Source organism: Nerophis lumbriciformis, linkage group LG27 (genome assembly GCF_033978685.3).
Source record: "Nerophis lumbriciformis linkage group LG27, RoL_Nlum_v2.1, whole genome shotgun sequence".
Classification (NCBI taxonomy): Eukaryota; Metazoa; Chordata; class Actinopteri; order Syngnathiformes; family Syngnathidae; genus Nerophis; species Nerophis lumbriciformis.
The window spans coordinates 751,836-777,500 of NC_084574.2; the positions used below are offsets into that span (position 1 = coordinate 751,836).

The window sequence follows — 25,665 nt, forward strand, 5'->3', positions numbered from 1 at the left end:
TGAGCAGTGGTGTTCACATACCAGGAAATCTACATTATTTACTATTTAAAATACTTTTACCTGCTCTATTTACTAACAAACTGCTTAGAAGCAGTTAGCTAGCTGTTAGCTAGCTATGTAACAGTGCCGGAAGTCCTGGTCACGTGACGTTGACTTCCCGCCACTTGTCAAAATGATTTCCTTTTCATTCCACCCAGCAAGAGACGTTTAACGGTAATTCCTGAAATAATTTGCGTGTGAATGCTCCAATGCTGAAGTGGGAGTGAAATGCTGACAGAATGTAGTATGAATGGAAGAATGGTTTGAATGTCGAATAGTTTGAATTTCCAGGAAAACCAGGTTGGAACTTAGAAAAATGTCCCATTCATTTCAATGGGGGATTTCATTGGAAATGTGGGAAAATGCTAAACAACAAAAAAAATGTTCTGGATGACTTGAAATGATTGGTGTTGGAATTTTTCAAATTGGTGGAGAAATGTTGAATTGAGAAATGCCATCCATTTTCCTCCATTTATCCGAGGTGGGGTCGCGGGGGCAGCAGCCTAAGCAGGGAAGCTCTGACTTCCCTTTGTCCAGCTCCTCCCGGGGGATCCCAAGGCGTTCCCAGGCCAGCCGGGAGGCATAGTCTTCCCAACGTGTCCTGAAATGGTAATACAGAATTCCTGGAATTTCAGGAAAACTGGGGAATTTTTCCAGTTCAAAAAAACAACTTTGTTTTTTTTGGTCCTAACTAAGAGGAATGTTTTGACGGTGGAACGGTTGAAAGATGTAGAAGTAGTCGCCAGAAAAAAACGGGTAGAAATAGGGCTTTGGAAAACCAGGAATTATGCAAAAATCCTGGAATTCTTTTGAACTTGTGAAAAGAGTAGTTTGAATGCCCAGGATGGTGGAATGGTTTGAGTAGTTAGAAAAATGTGGAAATGGTGAATGTTTGAAAAATGGCCAATTCATTTTGAATGGAAAAAAATGTCCCGGAAAACCGGGAATTCTGGGAATTTGTCAAGGGAAAGCCCGCGATTCCCGAATAGGCTGAACAGTTTGAAGTTGGAACGCTTTGAATCGGGTGAAAAATGTGGAAAAAACAACTTCGTTTTTTGTCCTTACTAAGAGGAATGTATATATATATATATATATACATATACATATATGTATATATGTCTTAATTACCGTATTTTCCGCACTATAAGGCGCACCTAAAAACCACAAATTTTCTCAAAAGCTGACAGTGCGCCTTATAACCCGGTGCGCTTTATATATGGATTAATATTAAGATTCATTTTCATAAAGTTTCGGTCTCGCAACTACGGTAAACAGCCGCCATCTTTTTTCCCCGTAGAAGAGGAAGCGCTTCTTCTTCTACGCAAGCAACCGCCAAGGTAAGCACCCGCCCCCATAGAACAGGAAGCGCTTCTTCTTCTACTGTAAGCAACCACCCGCCCGCGTAGAAGAAGAAGAAGCGCGCGGATATTACGTTTCATTTCCTTTGTGTGTTTACATCTGTAAAGACCACAAAATGGCTCCTACTAAGCGACAGGGATCCGGTTCATGAAAAGACGCAATCTCTCCATCCGCACACGGATTACTATTTCACAGCAACTGCCTAAAGACTTTCAAGAAAAGCTGGCTACTTTCCGTGCATATTGTAAAAACAAGATAGCTGAAAAAAAGATCCGGCCAGAGAACATTATCAACATGGACGAGGTTACACTGACTTTTGATATTCCTGTGAACCGCACTGTGGATACAACGGGAGCACGTACGGTGAATATTCGCACCACAGGGAATGAGAAGTCATCCTTCACTGTGGTTCTAGCTTGCCATGCTAATGGCCAGAAACTTCCACCCATGGTGATATTCAAAAGGAAGACCTTGCCAAAAGAGACCTTTCCAGCCGGCGTCATCATAAAAGCTAACTCGAAGGGATGGATGAAGAAAAGATGAGCGAGTGGTTAAGGGAAGTTTAAGTTTACGCGAAGAGGCCGGGTGGCTTTTTTCACGCAGCTCCGTCCATGTTGATATACGACTCCATGCGCGCCCACATCACGCTGGTTTTTAATATATTATTAAAGTTTGACTGACCTATCTGACTGTTTTTCTGACATTCCTTTAGCGCAGTTAGATGCGGCTTATAACACGGGGCGGCTTATAGGTGGACAAAGTTTTGAAATATGCCGTTCATTGAAGGCGCGGCTTATAACCCAGGGCGCCTTATGGTTCGGAAAATACGGTAGATTATCCAAAAAAAATAGTGCTCGATACCGTGGTAGAGCGCAATATATGTATGTGTGGGAAAAAATCACAAGACTACTTCATCTCTACAGGCCTGTTTCATGAGGGGTTCCCTCAATCATCAGATTTTTTTTTTTCTTTTTCTGATGATTGAGGGAACCCCTCATGAAACAGGCCTGTAGAGATGAAGTAGTCTTGTGATTTTTTTCCCACACATACATACATGTGTATATATATATATATATATATATATACATAAATATATCTTATTTGAGTAATTGACAATTTCAATGGCTGACAAAAACTGGCCACTAGAGGGCAGCAATCTGCTCCTCTGAAGTAATCAGTAAGTTTGATGTACAGTAGTCCTAAAAGTCTCATAAAGGTTATTTGTCCACCATATCAAAATATACAATCAATATTAAAGGCATACAGTTTTCATCCTGGGGGGACCTTATTGTAGATCAGACTTCTCAGCTTCTAAATCAGCGGTTTCATTGTCACACCTCAGTCCATCGTTGACATTCCTTTGCTCATTTCTGCTGACCAACTGTCAACTTTGTTTCCCATGTCCCACGCATTTGCCTTCCAAGTTGGTTTTATCCACCGGGCAGCCTGACTCTCCAGTCCACGCTCTTACTTCCCAGAGTAGCGGCAGAAAAACTCCAAAGCTGACCTTGTGCCCTTTAGTGGGGGGAGTAACCTGGGTGTCAGTGTCAGTGTCAGAGCTGCATGACAGGTGTTGGAGAGCAGGAATCAACCTGTGCTGCCAGAAGGGAGATATGCATATTATAAACCATGCAGTACACAATATAGTAGCCCTCAGCCTCACATCTTCTTCAGAGTAGCCCGTGTGCAGCAGTTTAGATTGACCGTCCTATTGGGTGATAAGAATATCAAATATCAATACTTGGATGATGTGACGTTGTATGGATGTTTTCAACCACAGAGAAAAGAGTTTCAGCTTTTTGTCAAAAACAAAGCATGCTCAGCCATTTCCACATTTTCCTTTTTCAAACCCAACACAATATATAGTTGTTGTGTTTTTACCATAGGGCTCCCCTTCAGTTTGGCCCCGGTGACCCGGAAGAGTCTCAGTCATAAAAATAAGGAAATTATGTTTTGTTTTTTTTGTTTTTTCAATGCTTAAATCTCTAGATCAGGGGTCCCAAAACTACGGCCACATCCAAAATCCGGCCGACGGGAAGTCCCAAGTTAAAAAAAAAAGTGTTTTAATTTATTATAATTTTTTTCATTTCTAATCTATTTTATACCGCTTGTTACTCTCGGTGTCTCCTAGCCGCTCAGGCAAATCATATTGTCTAAAAATGCATTTTCCCATCTGTCACGTTCAAACACAGGACATCTATTAAACAAGACAAAAGGCAAAGAATCAAACAGAGACAGAATTCAATTTGGACTCAATTGAGGAGAGACATGCGTCAACCTGTAACCTCTTACAGTGTCTTAGCACGCTCTGACGAAGAAGGTTTTCGTCTCCTCTTTTAATTCAGATGTTCCATGTTCTCGCACCAACATATGTCACAGCAGGAATGTGAAGTATTTAAAACAGTCATTGTTTTCGGTCGCTTTGAAGTCCAAGAAGCGGATTTCTCGGGCTTGGGTCTTCCTGGATCCAGCTGGGGCAGGTGTTGGAGGACAATGGATAACCCCTCCCGTCTCCTGTCCACAGCAACTTCAAGAGGGCAGCGGGTCGTAAATAGCGTTGACCAAATAGTTGGAAGAGAGTTTGTGAATTACTTCAAAGAGAATTCGTTTAACACTTCAAAGAGAGTTCCTCCGGGAGTTGAGCAGATCCTGCCATCTGTCCGTGTTGAAATCACAGTGGCGTTTCACGAGCATTCTTCCTCTTGTTAGGCCTCGAAAGACAGCATTCATAATACAACTTTTCTTTTGTGATAACTTACAAACAATTATTCCAACACCATCGATAACGTGACAATGTTAAATGTTGATGAACATCAATGTTAATTGATGTTAAATGACAAAATGGATTAACTCGCTGGAATATAAAGACAATGTATATATGTATATATATATATATATATATATATATATATATATATATATATATATATATAGATACAGCCCGGCACCCGGCCAAATTTTTTTTAACCCAATGCGGCCCCCGAGTCAAAAAGTTTGGGGACCCCTGCTCTAGATCCATCAATATAAAACAGTTGTTTTATGTTTCATGTCTTTTTTTTTTGTAAACAAAAACCCTGTTTTTAATGTGCAATATTTCCCCCCCAAATAATGTTCAAAGTACAATATTTGATGTAAATTAATTGGAGTCTTAAATAGGTCAATCATTCATAACAACTTTGATTTTAATTCATTATTATTTTTTAAGCAATGACAGTTAAAAAAAAATCCAACTAAAATTCTCGTGGATCCAAAAGGGCCTACTCATAAAAGTGTTAAAATTAAGTCTTACATAAAAAAAAAGTTTTTAACTTCCAACACTTAAGCCTCAAGATCAACTTCATATCTGTCGATTATTAGTTTTTAATATATATATATTTTTTTAATGTTTTTTTGTTTGTTTTGTGCCCTTTTTGTCAAAGAAACCTTGTTTTTTTCTATAGCAGACACGCAAAATATGCAATATTTTCCAAAGTAGAATATCTGATGTAAATTAATTGGAGTCTTAAATAGGTCAATCATTCATAACAACATTGATTTTGATTCATTATTATTTTTTAAGCAATGACAGTTAAAAAAAAATCCAACTAAAATTCTCGTGGATCCAAAAGGGCCTACTCATAAAAGTGTTAAAATTAAGTCTTACTTGAAAAAAAAAAAAGTTTTTAACTTTCAACACTTAAGCCTCAAGATCAACTTCATATCTGTCGATTATTAGTTTTTAATATATATTTTTTTATGTTTGTTTTGTGCCCTTTTTGTCAAAGAAACCTTGTTTTTTTCTATAGCAGACACACAAAATATGCAATATTTTCCAAAGTAGAATATCTGATGTAAATTAATTGGAGCCTTAAATGGGTCAATCAGTCATAACAACATATAGTTTGATTCATTATTATTTATTGATCAGTGACAATTAGAATACAAAACAAAACCAGCCTGCATGGCAGCTTTGTGTTGAGTCAACATTGCAACTTGTTTCTTGTGACCCGTTTGCTCTTTTCTTCCACTTTTTAATGTTGTTGTTTTTTGCAAGAGTATTTTTAGAATGTGCCGCAGGCTTTTTAGTAAATCATCTGCACTTTGGACATCTCCAGCTGATGTGCTCCTCTCCTGAGAGTGGGTCACCCGCTTGTGGACAAACAGCTGCTTGTTCACACTTGCTTTGCTTTTTCTGACGACCACTGATGTTTGCTGAGGTCTCCAAAGACGGCCGACCCTGACTGAGCACCTGCTGTGTTAATGTATCCATTCTAGTAAACTATCTGCACACGCCTTCACGTCGGAAATAGCTCTGCAAGTTCATCTCCTGCATCATACACTATCTATGGATCTAGCTCGGCTTTCTCTACACACCTCGCTCAAATTTGAGAAACACGCTTATCAGCTATCGGGGGTGTTCAGCAGAAATTTCAAGCCATTCCAAAGTTTAACAAAGGTGCCATCATCTGGTGTATTTGTCAATCAAATAACGACACAGATTCAGGGCTGGAAGAATACGATTACATAACAGAAGTGTGAATCTTTGATTCCATTCAGAATTGATTCTGGATTCAAACACATTCTTGTAATGTAGTATTTGGTATAATAACTATAATGAAAGTTTTTCATAACAGGTTTACAGGTTAGAACATCTCCTTAAAGTTGCATGGAAATGGCCAAAAAAGGTGTGTATTTAAATGTAATTTTATTTAAAAAAAATAATTGAAATTTATTCAGTCCAGACAGATAAGAATCGCGATTTGTTGTGAATCAATTTTTTTGTGTGTAATATCTACTGTACTGTAATGCAGGCATGCATTACAGTACCAAAATGTATTTCAATACTTTTCTAAATAAAGGGGACCTCAAAAAATTGTAATGTTGGCTTTATTTTAACACAAAATGTTAGTGTACATGAAACATGTTTATTATTGTCATTTAGTCCTTCAATAAAATAGTGACAACTTGTCTTTTAGTAGTAAGTAAACAAACAAAGACTCCTAATTAGTCGAATGCAGTAACATATTGTGTCATTTATACACCTATTATTTTGTACACTTTATGAGGGACAAACTGTAAAAAATGATTATTAATCTACTTGTTCATTTACTGTTAATATCTGCTTATTTTCTCTTTTAACATGTTCTATCTACACTTCTGTTAAAATGTAATAATCACTTATTCTTCTCTTCTTTCATACTTGACGTTAGTTTTGGATGATACCACACATTTGGGTATGGATGTGATACCAAGTAGTTACAGGATCATACATTGATCATGTTCAAAGTCCTCATGTGTCCAGGGACATATTTCAAGACTTTATAAACATAATATGAATTTTTTTTAAACGGAAAAAGATTTTGTGATGATAAAAAATATCGATGTAATCATAGTAGTATCGACTACTTGTACTTGGTATCATTACAGTGGATGTCAGGTGTAGATCCACCGAGGGCGTTTGTTTACATTGTGACGGCGGTGTCAGAGTTTGTAGGACACGAACCCCAAGATGCAGAGAAGGCGGAAGGCGTTATACGGGAAAACATGATTTAATGTTTATAAAATAAAGGAAAAAACACAAACCAGGAACTAGGAACAGGAAACAGGATGCCAGGGAAACAAGAACTGGAAAACGAGGAACAAAAAGACAGCAGACTACAAACAGCTACAGAATATAGCTTACCGCTACCGCATCCAGCTACACTGACAACGACAAGTAGAAATGACAAAATAAAAGTGCTGGACAGAAAACTAAGACAAACTCAGAGAAAAAACTAAACCACAGTCAAACTGTCAGGGACAAGCCTGACAGGCGGTGAGCTATTGTATCCTCCTACGGTGTGTAGTGAAGCATGTTTAGCTATTCCTCGTCCTCCAGTGATAATGGTACTTGGAAGAAACTTACTTTATTTGTCGCCTTGGGGGCCAGGATTAGTGATTTAGAAGTAGCTAAAACTCGCTAGCTAGCTAGTCATGTGTTAAAGCAGCTCTTCCTGAGGGTGTTTCAGTGTTATAACTTCACCTTTATCTTTACTTTTTACACCATTCTCCCTTTTCTGTCTACACACTGTGTCTGCTTGTAAGTACTCTGTGTGTGCGCGCTGCTGAACATGCTCCTCTGCTCGTAAAACCAGCAATGTCATGACGTGACGAAAAATAAATATGGAGAACCGGTACTTTTCAAACAGAGTATAGTACCATGTTTTTGATTTATTAGTACTGTGATGCTATACTAGTACCCTAGTTGTAATACACATACTTTGCTGAATATGTAATAGATGATTGATTATGTCTCATTCGTTAATATAAGATGTAGAATTAATCTGTTTTATACAACTTAATAGTCATTTATGGTGCACATCTATGCAATGTGTAAGTGGTTAGTTAGACTACAGCAAATGTGGCCATTAGTGACAGGAGCTAGGAGTGGGCTTTGCAGGTGACAAAGGCTTCAAAACGCTGACCTTTGCCCTCGATAATGTGTCCTTCACACATGGCAGCAGCTGGTGGCGGCGCCCCGCCTCGCTGCATACCACCGATCTGGGTCCCGCTGCAGAAGCCACACACTCCAGTGAGAGTCGCTCAAATAGTCGTGTTTCTTCAGAGCTACACCTCAAATGTTTGGTTTTTTTCTCCAGGCGTGGGTCCCCAAAAGGTGCTGATAGTTGATTTGCAGCAAAAAGATCAAGAGGCTGGGATGATATCAAGATGATCCCACCCACCGGCCCTCCCCCGCACCCGTGGCTCTCCGTCCCCACGCCGCTGCAGCCCGGCAGAGTTCTCCGTCCTGTGTGGGCTCCACATCGCAGAGCTCATGGAAGCAGCGGAGAAAACTCTCACTTACCGAGATGGCCCCGGACATGACAAGATTATTAAGGGGGGCACCGGGGGACATGTCCAGACAAAGAGCGAGTCCAACTACGTGGATCTGGACATGAGACCGGATGGAAACAAGACCGTGAAAGTGACGTTCACCGGCGAAGGGAGCCAGCTGTCTGTCAAGAGCGACGGCTCCAAGCAGGGAGAGCCCAGTCCTGGCCCGGAGGAGCTGCCCTCGGGGGACTCTTTGGACATGGCCGGTGGCGTCGCCGAGGAGCAGGACTCCGGGGACGGGGTTCGGAGCGAGTTAAGCGAAGAGGACGAGCTCCAGTACACGGACATGTACCTAAACAGCCGAACCGAGTCCGACGACGGCACCAGCGAGGCGGCGCTCTCCGACCACAGCGGCACCGACACGCTGAAGGACGAGTCTCACTACATCACCACGCACGAGATTCAGCTGACGGAACTCGACCACGAAGTGGACTACGACCTGGGCCGGGGCGCCAGCTGGGATTTCGAGGACGACAACTTGGTCTACTCCTTTGTGGATTACGCCTCGTTTGAAAGCGACGACACCCGGACCGGGACTTTGATCCTGGAGGGAAAAGTGGGCTCCAAACCTGGCGTGAGTACCGAGCAGGACGACAGCGATCTGTGCGACTCGGATAAATGTGCCAGCTCGGACGAAAGCTTGTGTAAAGACCACATGATCGGGGATGCCGGTTTGGGGGAAATCCACCTATCCGTTAAACCGTCCCAAGAGGAGCCTGCGGGTGTTGTGGACGAGGGCGCTAAACACTTCTCTTTTGTGAGACCCGGACCCTTAGGAGATAACAAAGCAACATTTTTCATCCCAGCTCCGGGCCGCCAACACATTGCAACCAAACTACGACGGAAAGACATTAACGAGTACTCCAGCGGCGCCTCCAGCTCCATCAGCGAGCTCGATGACGCCGATAAAGAAGTGCGTAATTTAACCGCCAGGTCTTTCCGGAGCTTGGCGTGCCCCTACTTTGATACCATTAACTTGAGCACCTCCAGCGAGTCGTCGTCCATGTCGGAGTACAGTCTAAACAAGTGGTCCGCCTACGTGGATTGGAATTACGGACAAATGCCCAGAGGGGCAGAGCGCAGCGTTATTGCGCACAAGACCTCCAGCGCCACACTGGAAATGAACCGGACGTTGGAGAAAGCAGCACTAGCTGCTAAGAGGCTATCTGTGGGTCAAAAGGCGGAGTTGAAAGATCCGGCAGGTGTCACGTTGAATGTGCAGTGTAACGTAGGAGCAGCGGGAACAAGGCGACCTAAGACCACCAGGAACAGGTCCGGCGAGGCCCACGGCGCGGTGTTGGCGAGGTCAGGATGCCAGATGCAGTACCAACAGACGGACAGCACGGGGAACACGCAGAAGAGGGCCATTTTTGCCTCCAGTCTACTCCAAAACGTCATTTCCAAAAAGATGCAGTTTGAGCAGGAGCGCAAGATGGAGAGAGGAGAGCTCTTCGACAAGTACCCGCCGTCCGTCTCCCCTTGCTCTCTGGAGGGGGGCAGCGACAGGAGTGCGGCCTTGAGGGGCTTTCAAAGGCAGAGCTCAGAATCCAGCTCGGGTTTCACTAATTCCGGAGACGAGCCGCCTTCAGAGGAAGGCAGCAGGCCGGCTTCCTGTGAGCCCGTAGAGGAGCAGAAAAGTAGCAATGCTGCAGAGGACCCCTGCCAGAGGCCCAAAGTGGTCCTCAGCCACAGTCAGAGCAGCGCCTTTAATTCATGGAAGGACAAAAGGGCCGCCAAGGAAGAATCGGACCGGAGCAACATGTTGACCAAACTCCTGTTTGTGCCCAGCTGGCAGCGCATCTCCAAGGAGAAGGACGTCGGAGGCGCGGCGTATCAAAAAAGCGAGACGGCGCTCCAAACGGTAAACACGGAGAGCGAAAGCGACAAGGGCACGAAAACACCCGAGATCAAAATATGCCTAAGAAGCGTGAAGGAAAATAATGGCGGCTCCTTGAACATCGCCAGCCCGCTAACCCCCAAAATAAGCTCCAACGCTGAAAGCACTTTTAGGGCAGCGAGCGGCGCCAAATATCACATCTTGTCCGCGTCTGATAAGATCCCGAATTTTACTGTCAGGGACATAAGAGACACCAAGGGAAAGTTCCAAACGCCCATTTATCGAGTGCGGGACGTGCGCAAACTGGTGAAAAGCTCATATCGCTTAGTTTCTCTGGATAACGGCGACGGTAAAGGCGGCACGGGAGAAGCGGCTGAGAAAGTGGAAGACAAAGCCGAAGACAAGACTAAGACGCAGCCGGTTAAACAGGTGTCGCCTTCTCCCATTGTCATTAAATGCCACTCGGTAAAAACCGACGTTAAGTCGCCCGGAAGAGCGCCACCTGTTGGCACTAAGCAGCCCAATCCTGAGCAATTGGAAGCCGACAAACTGTTAAAGCAAAGGCAGGAGAAGTTTGCGGGCGAGGCGGCCGACTGGCGGGCGGAGCCAAGAGTTCCCAAACAGGCGGCGCTGGAGAAGCTGAAAGCCGCCGTTAAGACAATGGAGCAGCTTTACGTTTTTGACCGCAACGAATGGAAACGCAAAGCTCAACCGCCGCAGCCGATCACAGACAGCCATGTGCTGTCGCTCATCGCCAGCGAGGAGCAAGGCGCCGAAGAGGAGGAGGAAAACGTCGAGAAGCCGCCGCCGCGCAAAACATTCAGCAACAAAAGCGTCCTCCATCTTGGCAACAGCAACAAGGTCATCATCAGCTCGGCGGAAAGCTCCGAGGTGCCGCTCTCGGTGAAAATAGAACCTCCAAAACAAGGGCAGGTGGAGCAGAGGCAGCTCCAAATGAGTCCCGCTAATCCCAACGTCACGCCAAGCGACTCGGAGAACTATTTAACCATACCCGGCCTGGGCTACGCCGACGATATCAAAGTGACCGACAGGGCGCAGTCAAAGGTGTGCCAACAAGCTGACGCCAAGAGAGTATTCATGGCCGAGTACCCGGCTTCTTCTATCTATCATCAGCGTGGTCCACAGACGCAGCAGGTGTTGTGTTTCTCCCCGCCCATCACCACGCTCTCACCCTCTACAGCAGAAGCAGGTCTACAAACGCAGCGGAAAATGCTTCTGGACCCCACCACCGGACATTACTACCTGGTGGACACACCCGTACAAGCCCCCACCAAGCGGCTCTTTGACCCAGAGACGGGGCAATACGTAGACGTGCCCCATCCTCCGGTGGCGCCCGTCGCCCCCGTGCCGCTCCCCTTGCCGCCCCTCGCCCTCAGCCCGGGAGCCTTCGCACCCACCTATATGATTTACCCGGGATTCATCCCCTCACCCACGCTGCTGCCGCAGTCGCCCGTCCCCTCGGAGCCCAGCGAAAAGTCGCTGAAAAACACCAGAAGCGCCAAGCAGGAAGTGAAGGAGAGCCCCTATTACAGCGCCACAGCCGAGGCCCTGCCCGCGCCCTCCTCGGCCAGAGGGGGCGTGGCCAGCATGGACAGAAAGCCGATTATCAGCATCACCACGCAGCAAGGTCCAAGAATCATTGCGCCGCCTTCCTTTGACGGGACAACAATGAGCTTTGTGGTGGAGCATCGGTGACCAAGGAGATGTCTCGGTGCACATGTAAGTCCTGCGCAACACCACGGGCTTCTGTGTGGGTGCATAGATACATAGATACATATATACATAGATACATAGATAGATAGATGGATAGATAGATAGATACATGGATAGATAGATACATAGATAGATAGATAGATAGATAGATAGTACTTTATTGATTCCTTCAGGAGAGTTCCCTCAGGAAAATTAAAATTCCAGCAGCAGTGTACAGAATTGAGATGGAATTTAAAAAGTAAAAAGTAAATAATGGGGGTATAAATAGAAATAAAATAGAAAAATATTACAATAAAAATAAAAAGCAGCAATAAGAATAAAACTATAACAGTAAAAATAAGAATATAATAAGAGAAACTAGGCAGTTGTGACCATGTTATGAAAAAGTATTGCACTGTTATTGTTTTAGAGAGGAGTTGTACAGTCTAATGGCGTGTGGGACTAAAGAGTTTTTGAGTCTATTAGTCCTGCACTTGGGATGAAGCAGTCTAGTACTGAACAGTCTAGCACTGAACAGTCTAGTACTGAACAGTCTAGTACTGAACAGTCTAGTACTGAACAGTCTAGCACTGAACAGTCTAGTACTGAACAGTCCAGCACTGAACAGTCTAGTACTGAACAGTCTAGTACTGAACAGTCTAGCACTGAACAGTCTAGTACTGAACAGTCTCGCACTGAACAGTCTAGCACTGAACAGTCTCGCACTGAACAGTCTCGCACTGAACAGTCTAGTACTGAACAGTCTAGTACTGAACAGTCTAGCACTGAACAGTCTGGTACTGAACAGTCTAGTACTGAACAGTCTAGCACTAAACAGTCTGGTACTGAACAGTCTCGCACAAGAACAGTCTCGCACTGAACAGTCTAGTACTGAACAGTCTAGTACTGAACAGTCTAGCACTGAACAGTCTGGTACTGAACAGTCTCGCACTGAACAGTCTAGTACTGAACAGTCTAGTACTGAACAGTCTAGCACTGAACAGTCTAGCACTGAACAGTCTAGTACTGAACAGTCTAGCACTGAACAGTCTGGTACTGAACAGTCTCGCACTGAACAGTCTAGCACTGAACAGTCTAGCACTGAACAGTCTGGTACTGAACAGTCTAGTACTGAACAGTCTAGTACTGAACATGCTCCTCTGGCTATGCAGAGGGTGACTGTCATCATCCAGGATGCTCACTAGTTTTTCCAAAGTCCTCTTCTCTGCCACCGTCACCAGTGAGTCCACTTTTATTCCCATATAGTCATGGTGCATAGTCATCACCGTGGCAACGCTCAATCAACGACTCCCCTGTGTTAGGACATGACATGTGTGGCGCCCCCTATGGGTTGTGCTCAAACGTGGCGCCGAGACACAGCCAGTAAGATTTGGTATCCAAAAAAAAAAAAATTACATTGTAGAAAAAGTTGTCGTTTTGGCAACAAACTAATACAAACATTGGAAAAATATAATTTATTTTGTTATATTATGACATGTTTTTAATGCCAATCTTCATATTTTTGTACACTGCTATTGTTTTTGTTTTTCTCAGGCTTTTATTTTTTTTTTACTTTTTCACATTCGCTTCTCTTTTTGACGGTTTCAAATAATGGCGGTGTTTGACGTGCATGTGGGCGGGGCTTGCAACAAGTTTACCTGGAAGCATTTTAACTAGGCTTGGGCTTGCACCATACTTGCCAACCCTCCCGGATTTTTCGGGAGACTCCCGAAATTCAGCGCCTCTCCCGAAAACCTCCCGGGACAAATTTTCTCCCGAAAATCTCCCGAAATTCAGGCGGAGCTGGAAGCCACGCCCCCTCCAGCTCCATGCGGACCTGAGTGACGTCAGGTGCGCAACACCATGTAAATCGTTGGCCAACCAAAAAGTAACCCCAGTACGCTATAGCCAACATTCACCAGGAGATGGCAACAGACAAACATAGATCACTATTACATTCCTCCCCTTTTAGAAATGTATAGAAGTTACTCAAAATAAATAAACAACCCAACCAAAAAATGCAGCAGCTCAATTAAAAAACTGTACTTAAGCCACATTATTTTTTATTTATTTTTTTTAGTACTGAACTCTTAACCCTCATTTGTAAAAAAATAACATGCTTATTATACAAACAGTATTTGTACACCTTTAACACAGATTTTTATACTGTCTTCAGAGATTCAGTTTTTTTGGTGGTACTCGAAACCTTTCTGGGTACCTGCGAAAGGGTGTTCAGCATGGTTGGAAAAATAGTGACAGAGAATAGAACAAGGATGGACAATTCAACCCTTAACTCAACAATGAGTAGATGAGTGTTATCTGTGTGTATATGTGTAAATAAATGAACACTGAAATTCAAGTATTTCTTTTATATATATATATATATATATATATATATATATATATATATATATATATATATAAATATAAAATAAATATATATATATATAGCTAGAATTCGCTGAAAGTCAAGTATTTCTTATATATTTATATATATATGACATACTTGACTTGGTGAATTCTAGCTGTAAATATACTCCTCCCCTCTTAGCCCCGCCCCCAACCCCCCCCCCCCCCCCCCCCCCCCCCTCCCGAAATCGGAGGTCTCAAGGTTGGCAAGTATGGCTTGCACTCTTGCACACTCTTATCTTGTGTGATGACTGTATTATGATGATAGTATATATCTGTATCATGAGTCAATTTATTAAGTGGACCCCGACTTAAACAAGTGTAAAAACTTATTGGGGTGTTACCATTTAGTGGTCAATTGTACGGAATATGTACTGTACTGTGCAATCTACTAATAAAAGTCTCAATCAATCAATCAAGGCAAAATGTGCTCCTACTTCCGGTTTTTAATTCTGTTTTTGGCCACGCCTACTGGGTGTGACGTCACCCCCGAACAAGTGTTACATGTAGGCCACGCCCACCTTTGGATGTCAACTCCGAACTGCCCCGCCTGATAAGTAATGCATTTAAGCCACGCCCCCTACTACTTCTCCAAGACCCCCCTTCCTTCCCCTTAATAGGTTACATAATACTACTGATGGAGTAGAAGCCTACAGCATACTTGCCAACTTTGAGACCTCCGATTTCGGGAGGTGGGGGCGTGGTCGGGGGTGGGGGAGGGGCGTGGTTGTGGGCGTGGTTAAGAGGGGAGGAGTATATTTACAGCTAGAATTCACCAAGTCAAGTATTTCATATATAGATATCTACATCCTGAAAATATGCAAACAAAACTGTGTTTAGATAATTGATACTTCAAACTTGCATAAATAAATATTAAGGAATATAACATAATTTGGCTTCTGAGAGCTTCAAAATGTAATGAATAAAATGCTAAAGTTGTTGATAAACAAGCAATTATTTTAATAATTAAAAAGGGTCATTTTAAATGAATTATTATGATCATTTAAAATTAATTATTTCAAATATGTTTATTTTAATGTGTAATTCTATGGCTGGATGTGTAATAAGGAGTCAGAAAAAATACAAATAAAAATACAATTAATTTTGATGTTTTTAGCAAAATATAGTAAAAATGTATTTAGTTTTTTTTAAATTTAACTAATAAATATATTTATTTTTAGGTAAGATAAACACAATAATACAATTTATCTCTAGTCTGGATGATTTAGTTCTTGTCACCCTGTTGTCCGCATGGAGCTGGAGGGGGCGTGGCCTCCAGCTCCGGCTGAAAATCGGGAGCTTTTCGGGAGAATATTTGCCCCGGGAGATTTTCGGGAGAGGCGCTGAATTTCGGGAGTCTCCCGGAAAATTCGGGAGGGTTGGCAAGTATGGCCTACAGAAATAGAAAAAATTGCTTCTTGTTTGTGTGCTTTTTTTTTAATTATCCATAAGTAATCATGAATACTGGCATTGAAAACATGTCATCATACAAAACAATATCCACCAAAAATACTGTCTTTTTTTAGTCTTTGTTTGTTGCCAAAACTTTTCAATTTAGAACCTCTTAGTGTGTAGTCTCCATACTCAAAATGCTCTGAAAGACAATTAAAGTCATCCTCATCACATCGCAGGTTTTTGGGGTTTCTTAAGCATACTTGACCACATTTTTGCCCTAAATTAAGCGTTTTCAAGCACAATAATGGCATACTTGCCAACCTTGAGACCTCCAATTTCGGGATGTGGGGGCGTGGTTGGGGCGGTGGCGTGGTTGGGGGCAACCCCCCCGTACCAAAAAGCACTTGATGAAAGCGGATACAATTTCACCCTCACGTATGAACCCACGCCAGGAAACCAACCAAAAAAGAACAGAAAACGAAACAACATCATCTGGTACAACCCCCCATACAGCAAAAACGTCTCAACTAACATTGGCCACAAATTCCTCACTCTGATTGACAAACACTTCCCCAAAGGCAACACCCTAAGAAAAGTATTCAACAAGAACAACATTAAATTGAGCTACAGCTGTATGAACAATATACGACAAATTATCTCAAACCACAACAAAACAATTGCAAATGAGCCGTCGGCCCCCGGACAGAACGACTCCAAAACCAACAAAGGCTGCAACTGCCGCAAGAAACCTGATTGCCCTCTCAACGGGGGGTGCTTACAAACATCAGTTGTTTACCAATCTAAGGTAACACGCAAGGACATTAACACATCCGACACATATGTAGGATTAACCGAGGGAGAGTTTAAAACCAGATGGAACAATCACAAAGCTTCTTTCAGGAACCAAAACCTGCGGAATACCACAGAACTCAGCAAACACACTTGGGACCTCAAAGACAATAATGTTGAATATTCAATAACATGGCAAATTCTTGCATCCAGCACACCTTACAATAGTGGTAATAAAAGATGCAACCTATGCTTGAAAGAGAAACTGTTTATTATATACCGTCCAGACCTGTCATCCCTCAACAAGCGCAGCGAAATTGTATCAGCATGCCGCCACAGACGGAAACACCTCCTAGGTAACACATGAGCCAATCACCACGCCCCTACGCCAGCCTGTACCCACCCACTCTGTGCCCTATATAAACCATGGTATGTGAATGCTTCCATTAAAATCTCCTGATGATTGAGGGAACCCCTCATGAAACAGGCCTGTAGAGATGAAGTAGTCTTGTGATTTTTTCCCCACACACACATACATATATATATATATATATATATATATATATATACACACACACATATACATATATATATATATATATATATATATATATATATACACACACACACATATACATATATATATATATATATATATATAAAATAAATACTTGAATTTCAGTGTTCATTTATTTACACATATACACACACATAACACTCATCTACTCATTGTTGAGTTAAGGGTTGAATTGTCCATCCTTGTTCTATTCTCTGTCACTATCTTTCTAACCATGCTGAACACCCTCTCTGATGATGCATTGATATGTGGCACGCACAAAAGTGCTTTCATCAAATGCACTAGATGGCAGTATTGTCCCGTTTAAGAGTGTCACAACATTGCTGTTTACGGCAGACGGACTGCTTTACTGTAGACGTTCTTTATATTGTGGGAAAGCGGACTCAGGTCCGCATGGAGCTGGAGGGGGCGTGGCCTCCAGCTCCGCCTGAATTTCGGGAGATTTTCGGGAGAAAATTTGTCCCGGGAGGTTTTCGGGAGAGGCGCTGAATTTCGGGAGTCTCCCGGAAAATCCGGGAGGGTTGGCAAGTATGAATAATGGCTAAATAAACTAAAACATATCAACACTAAAGTACCATTGGCCACTAGATGGCACCAAACTAACCAGAGCGCGCTTTTCAGTATCGTGGCCTCTGATTGGCTCAGCCTCAGCAGTGTTACTATATTGGATTAAAAGCGTGTAAAGGTGACTAAAAAGTGTTATTTCATCACGAAAAATGTTATTTAGGAGGTTGTAAACATGTTTTTTTTATGCTTTAGCTATGAAAATACTGGCATCCATGTGATACAAATTCAGTCGTCCCCTAGAAGTTCTGCTAATGAGGAAGTAATAATTAGAAATTACATATTTTCATAGCTCGAGCCTGAAAAACCTGTTTGAAGCTTTCTCAATACATATTTCAACATTATTAGACCCCCCTAGACATGAAATGACACCCTTTAGTCACCTTTTACCCAATATAGTAAGGCTGCTTGAGGCTGAGCCAATCAGTGGCCACGATACTGAAAAGCGCGATCTGATTGGTTTAATCTCATCTAATGGCCAATACTACTGTAGTATTGATATTTTCACTTCATCTAGCCATTGTTATGCATGAAAACACTTCATTTACACCAAAAAATATATATATTCTAAAAAATCTAAGAGGCGGGAAAACCACAATATTGACAACAGCACTTTATTTGGAACATGAATATAATTACATTTTGGCTCATCACATATTCATTATTTTACTTTTTAACATGTCCGAAAAGGAGTAGGAAGAAGCAGAGCCTTCAACATTACAGTAGTATCAATATATTTGTAGTTCTTTTAGTCCTTTTCATGCTTGAAAATGCTTGGTTTAGGCCAAAAATGTTGTAGAATATGCTTAAAAAAACATTACTAACGATACAAAAGCGATAGAATGAGTAAATTATAGAATACAACAATTAAGATGTAATAAAAATAAATTATATGCATGTTAGCATTTACGAGTGATATATGCTGTAGTTGTTAAGTTATATATATGTGCTGTAGTTGTCACCGATTAGTGGCCCGAGCTTCTAGCTTTAATGTTGTCATTATGGTGGTACTTAATGAATACTTAGGTCTACTACACTACTGTATTTAATGTTGTCATTATGGTGGTACTTAATGAATACTTAGGTCTACTACACTACTGTATTTAATGTTGTCATTATGGTGGTACTTAATGAATACTTAGGTCTACTACACTACTGTATTTAATGTTGTCATTATGGTGGTACTTAATGAATACTTAGGTCTACTACACTACTGTATTTAATGATGTCATTATGGTGGTACTTAATGAATACTTAGGCCTACTACACTACTGTATTTAATGTTGTCATTATGGTGGTACTTAATGAATACTTAGGTTTACTACACTACTGTATTTAATGTTGTCATTATGGTGGTACTTAATGAATACTTAGGCCTACTACACTACTGTATTTAATGATGTCATTATGGTGGTACTTAATGAATACTTAGGTCTACTACACTACTGTATTTAATGTTGTCATTATGGTGGTACTTAATGAATACTTAGGTCTACTACACTACTGTATTTAATGTTGTCATTATGGTGGTACTTAATGAATACTTAGGTCTACTACACTACTGTATTTAATGATGTCATTATGGTGGTACTTAATGAATACTTAGGTCTACGACACTACTGTATTTAATGATGTCATTATGGTGGTACTTAATGAATACTTAGGTCTACTACACTACTGTATTTAATGTTGTCATTATGGTGGTACTTAATGAATACTTAGGTGTACTACACTACTGTATTTAATGTTGTCATTATGGTGGTACTTAATGAATACTTAGGTCTAAGTTCTAAACCCAGTAGATGAAATATTAATTTCCACTGACAAACATGAACATGTGAGAAGGAGAAAGAGACTTCAGAGTATTGATGGATTAAAACTAGTTTCCTGTATGGCGTGACAACTTGCTTCCATGCGTGTAAACAATGTTCTGACACCGAAATAACAGGACGGTGATGTCACGGCGAGGAATGGCAAGTGCAGCGACATGCTTGGGGAAGTGTGCTGAGAAGTGTCATGGAGGTCAGAGGTGTCATGTTACCTGTCATGGAGCTGCTGCATGTCTATTAACCAGCTGGCTGCACAAAGTCACCATGCTGGATGCATGTCACCTTTTTCACACACTTGAAAGAAGGACTTGGAACATGGCTGTTTTCATGGCGGCCCTCAGGGAATATTAATGCATCATTCAATTGTTGCACAATTACTAATATATTCAATTATTTATTATTTACTTTTTACGTGCTGCGTACATTTGTTTTTATATTTGACTGTAATAAACTGGCAGATCACGTGCCTAAAGTTGACTGTCCATGTTTTTAACAGCATACTTCTGTCCATGGAAACACTGAAGCACTGTTTCTATGGTAACATGTTTCTATGGTAACATCTATACTTGTTTTTTACAGTGTCTTACTGTAAACCTGTTTTTTTTTTATTGAGGGCCACATTGCAATTATGGCTGCCATCAGAGGGCCACTTTCAATGACTTGACAGACCACCTTACTTTAATGGCAGGCCACATTAAATGATGTGAAAGACCCATCACACTGAATGACTTGACGGGCCACATTAAATGAAGTGGCGGACCACGTTACGTGAAATGGAAGACCGCGTCAAAATGATGTGGCATATTCTCATGGATTGATACTGAAATATCGATACCAGATCTTTATGCTCAAATATCAATCCTCCAATCAATATACTTTAGTTCAGGGGTGTCCAAACTTTTCACAACAAGGGTTGGTTACTGAAAAGTCAAAATATGCGGGGGCCATATTGATATTTTTTTATATGAATTAATTGGTAAAAAACAGATATTATGTCAGTGTTGTATTATCCTATATAATTATTATTAGTTGGAACATTTCAGCTTTTGCTCATTACATACCAATTGTTTTGCTCTTCTTTCTTACATTTTTACTATTCCCCCCCCCCGCATAAGAAGAGAATACAAATATGAATATGCAACTGCATCATCTATTGTTGCAAAAATTCTGCTCGCACGAAAATATTTATGTTGATGTTTATTATAGTTGGTGTAATTGTTCAAATGAATTAATAAATTTGTATTATTTTGTTTTTGTATTAACTAACTAAAATTGTATTTTTATCTTGAGAGCTTCTAATGTTTTAAATCGGGGTGTCTAAACTGTTTCCACCAAGGGCCACATACTGAGGGGGCCATTTTGATATTTTTTGTTTTTGTAAATTAATCATATTCATAATAAACACAAATTTATATATAAAAAAAAATAAAAAAATAAATAAAAAAAAAAATATATATATATATATATATATATATATATATAAAGACACAACTTTGTTATAGATGTCTAAGTATATTATTATTTATTAGTTTAAAAATGTCAGCGTATTTTTTCATTTTTACTGATGTTTTTTTAGATGGATATGGTATTATTTGAAAATACACAACTTTTACAATTTTAGCAGACACGTTCGGTATATTTGCACAAAGTATCTTTATCACATCAGTATCGCCGATAACAGCCTGAATTTCACTTGGTATCGGATCGGAAAGAACATCAGTGGTATCGCACATCACTAATTGCTGTGTTTTTTTAATTTTTATTTTATAAACCTTTATTTATAAATTGCAACATTTACAAACAGTTGAGAAATAATAATCAAAAACAGCGCCAGGGGGTTGTAATTTAAAACAGACGGTATTTCAACAGGAAGTACACTCGCGTGACGTCACATGAACCGGAAGTGAGGAACGTGATCGCCCAATTCACATTTATTAAGAAAAAGCCTTCTAAATTTATGACAAATATAAAAATTGAGGAAGATAAACACATTCAAACGCGCAAACAAAAGTAATATGGCTCTTATGAAGCCAGAACAATATTTAATGTTTTCCCTGCCAAAAGTATACTGTGTCTCTATTTATTTAAAAAAATACAACCTGGTTAAAATATTTGAGTTTTTACTTTTTAAGCACATTCAACAATACAACGGTAATAATGATAACCGTGATATGAAATGTGCATATCGTTACATCGCTAGCTATAACATAATGTGCGTGTACAAAAAGATTTGGTGTTTTGTGTTGGTTCCTGTCCTGTGCTTTTCTTTTGGTGACACTTCCTGTTGTGTTGGTGTTTGTTCATGAGCGCTTCACACATCTTGCCCACAGCATTTCCCCTTAGCGGTTTTCGGTTTGAAATCACTTCTATTGAAGTTGAGTGTGAGCCAGCATTCTTTCTCCGCAAATAAAGTTTTGGTTTCGTTTTAGCACAGCCCCTCCCTATGCTTCGGTGACTCACCTTTCTTTCTTTTGAGCGACATGAAATACTTTTTACCTGCACTTTTCCTCCTCGCTCTTCTGCGTCTCGAGAACGCGCCAAAAATCGACGTCATCGTCACGCGACACGAGCAGATGAATGGATCGATAGTGGTCGTGCGTGATACCACACCTTTTCTTTCCGATCCAATATCGAGTAACATTCAGGCTGGCATCGGCGATACCGATACGATACTTTGTGCAAATACACTTATTGTGGCTGTTAACATGTTAAAAGTTGCGTATATTCATTTTTAATTTATATAACCAGGTAGAAATTCATTGAGATTAAAATCTCCTTTAATAAAAATAATAATACATTTAATTTATAATTTATTTTTTTGTTATAGCGCTTTTCAGAGAACTCAAAGACGCTTTAAAGGATAAAAAAATTAAAATATAAAACTTTTACAAGAGAAAGGGAGAAAAAAAAAGAGAAAGAAAAATAGAAAAAAAAAGAAAAAGAAAAAGAGAAAAAAAATTAAAATATAAAAATTTTACAAGTGACAGCGAAACAGGTTTCATAATACATACAACAGTAGCACAATATAATAACAAAATAAAATACAATTTAAAAAGTACAAAGTAAAAGTAAAAAAAAAGGATAAATATTATTTATGTATTTACTTTTGATATATACATTTTTTTAAATGTATTTATTATTTATTCACTGTTACAGAGAACAAAGAAATGGGATAAAACTGAAACTAAGCTCTAATATGTGATGCGTGACATTGTATCTTATACATGTTCCACATAAACTTAACTGATGACTTCAATCAACATAAAAAAAAAACCCACAATAAGTACAAAAATCAATCAAACAACACCTCAAAGCATGAAGAATACAAGACGTCAAACTCTGAAGTATACCGAGGAAGCCAAGTTAATAAAGTACACAAAAATGGTGTTTCCACCCATCAAAAATGAAACGAGTAAAATAATAAAGCATCCAAATAAATAATTAGAATACAAACTAATTCACAATTCAGTTACAAGAATGTAAATAATAAATAATATAACACGTGTTAACGTTGTATACATGATCTCAAATAACTAAAATATCAAAAAGATCCACATTTTGATTTGAGAATGGATGTTACAGCATAAATATCAGCGGTATCGATGTCCCAGTATCGATGTCCACTTCACTGATGGATGCTGACGAAACATTTTCTTTTCTCTTTACTTGTAGATGTCTGCACCAAGGACGACGTGCCTTCAATCAGCAGCAGCCAGCAGAGAGGGTTTTTTTTTTTACTGGAGAGAAGGTTCTTACGTTGATGGACACGAGCAGAGGGCAGAGAGAAGGTTCTTCTAGTTGACAAACACGAGCAGAGAGAAGGTTCTTCTTCAGGCTTGGCAGCACTTTGATTTACTGCAGGCTGACGCTTGGTGAGGAAGATGGAAACTAAAACAAACTACCAGGGACCATTTTTCCTTGAATGAAAGTCACTTAAAGTGCGTCCGCCACACAAGAAAGGCCAATATGTGTTCCAAGTGAACGCATGAGTGCCAGAATGCTGTGTCTTCCTGCACTCGTGCAGCTCTCCTCAATTGGGTGGAGGTGTTTATTAGAAGTGAACAAGCCTCCACTTTAAGTGTGCTTACTTCCCTGGAAGAGTCTTTGACGTCAGCTCATTTCTACACTTTTTAAGGCTGGAGTCTGCTACGTGTGTGTACGTGTATGTGTGTGTGTATGTGTGTGTGTGTATGTATGTATGTGTATGTGTGTACGTGTGTGTGTGTGGCCGCACACTTGCAGGGTGCACAGAAGGTTGCTTACATGTGCATACATTGAGGATTTAGCAGGAATTTGCACAAAACAAACATTTTGTATAATTCCCCACTAAATTTGTGACAGACGTGATTGACAACCATCACCCAGAATGTGATTGACAACCATCACCCAGAATGTTGTTCTAGCAGGTTCCCAACTCCATGTTGCAAAGGTCATTGGAGCTGCTGGTCAGTGTGTTTGCCTTCAGCCGTGTGACGTCTGCACACTGCTTGATGTAAATGACCCGGCATGTTATTGTTAACTGTATGAGCAGTACGTCTACACAACATCTGTAATGTGAAATCATCTATTGATAATTATGAAGCCTTTGCATTAGAGATCCATCCATTATCAAACAGGCTGATATACATATACAGGTAAAAGCCAGTAAATTAGAATATTTAGAAAAACTTGATTTATTTCAGTAATTGCATTCAAAAGGTGTAACTTGTACATTATATTTATTCATTGCACACAGACTGATGCATTCAAATGTTTATTTCATTTAATTTTGATGATTTGAAGTGGCAACAAATGAAAATCCAAAATTCCGTGTGTCACAAAATTAGAATATTACTTAAGGCTAATACAAAAAAGGGATTTTTAGAAATGTTGGCCAACTGAAAAGTATGAAAATGAAAAATATGAGCATGTACAATACTCAATACTTGGTTAGAGCTCCTTTTGCCTCAATTACTGCGTTAATGCGGTGTGGCATGGAGTCGATGAGTTTCTGGCACTGCTCAGGTGTTATGAGAGCCCAGGTTGCTCTGATAGTGGCCTTCAACTCTTCTGCGTTTTTGGGTCTGGCATTCTGCATCTTCCTTTTCACAATACCCCACAGATTTTCTATGGGGCTAAGGTCAGGGGAGTTGGCGGGCCAATTTAGAACAGAAATACCATGGTCCGTAAACCAGGCACGGGTAGATTTTGCGCTGTGTGCAGGCGCCAAGTCCTGTTGGAACTTGAAATCTCCATCTCCATAGAGCAGGTCAGCAGCAGGAAGCATGAAGTGCTCTAAAACTTGCTGGTAGACGGCTGCGTTGACCCTGGATCTCAGGAAACAGAGTGGACCGACACCAGCAGATGACATGGCACCCCAAACCATCACCCAACCATGCAAATTTTGCATTTCCTTTGGAAATCGAGGTCCCAGAGTCTGGAGGAAGACAGGAGAGGCACAGGATCCACGTTGCCTGAAGTCTAGTGTAAAGTTTCCACCATCAGTGATGGTTTGGGGTGCCATGTCATCTGCTGGTGTCGGTCCACTCTGTTTCCTGAGATCCAGGGTCAACGCAGCCGTCTACCAGCAAGTTTTAGAGCACTTCATGCTTCCTGCTGCTGACCTGCTCTATGGAGATGGAGATTTCAAGTTCCAACAGGACTTGGCGCCTGCACACAGCGCAAAATCTACCCGTGCCTGGTTTACGGACCATGGTATTTGTGTTGTAAATTGGCCCGCCAACTCCCCTGACCTTAGCCCCATAGAAAATCTGTGGGGTATTGTGAAAAGGAAGATGCAGAATGCCAGACCCAAAAACGCAGAAGAGTTGAAGGCCACTATCAGAGCAACCTGGGCTCTCATAACACCTGAGCAGTGCCAGAAACTCATGGACTCCATGCCACGCCGCATTAACGCAGTAATTGAGGCAAAAGGAGCTCCAACCAAGTATTGAGTATTGTACATGCTCATATTTTTCATTGTCATACTTTTCAGTTGGCCAACATTTCTAAAAATCCCTTTTTTGTATTAGCCTTAAGTAATATTCTAATTTTGTGACACACGGAATTTTGGATTTTCATTTGTTGCCACTTCAAATCATCAAAATTAAATGAAATAAACATTTGAATGCATCAGTCTGTGTGCAATGAATAAATATAATGTACAAGTTACACCTTTTGAATGCAATTACTGAAATAAATCAAGTTTTTCAAAATATTCTAATTTACTGGCTTTTACCTGTATATTCTAGTTTCTTCAAAATAGCCACCCTTTGCTCTGATTACTGCTTTGCACACTGTTGGCATTCTCTCCATGAGTTTCA

General features: G+C 40.8%; 2 protein-coding genes across 5 annotated transcripts in view; one reads left to right on the forward strand and one right to left on the reverse strand.

The window, feature by feature from the left end:
* Positions 1-2,605: 2,605 nt before the first annotated feature.
* mttp (microsomal triglyceride transfer protein) overlaps positions 2,606-25,665 on the reverse strand; it is a 93,174-nt gene continuing 70,114 nt past the window's right edge. The window contains exon 20 of one of the 4 annotated variants that reach the window (XM_061923078.2): positions 2,606-2,995. In XM_061923078.2, coding sequence (XP_061779062.2) covers positions 2,986-2,995 — 10 coding nt within the window. In that variant the 3' untranslated portion in view covers positions 2,606-2,985. Of the gene's footprint in view, positions 2,996-22,515; positions 23,192-25,665 lie in introns of those variants that run through there. The other 3 variants (XM_061923079.2, XM_061923083.2, XM_061923082.2) reach the window with 3 other exon arrangements.
* On the forward strand, positions 8,192-23,533 carry LOC133570284 (uncharacterized protein C4orf54-like). Its single transcript, XM_061923126.2, has 2 exons — positions 8,192-11,827; positions 23,036-23,533. The coding sequence occupies exon 1, from the start codon at positions 8,192-8,194 to the stop codon at positions 11,801-11,803; it is 3,612 nt and encodes a 1,203-aa protein (XP_061779110.2). The 3' UTR covers positions 11,804-11,827; positions 23,036-23,533.

Excerpts from the sequence above, each read along its gene's own strand:
- LOC133570284 (XM_061923126.2), top strand. The coding sequence starts at position 8,192 with ATGGAAGCAGCGGAGAAAACTCTCACTTACCGAGATGGCCCCGGACAT.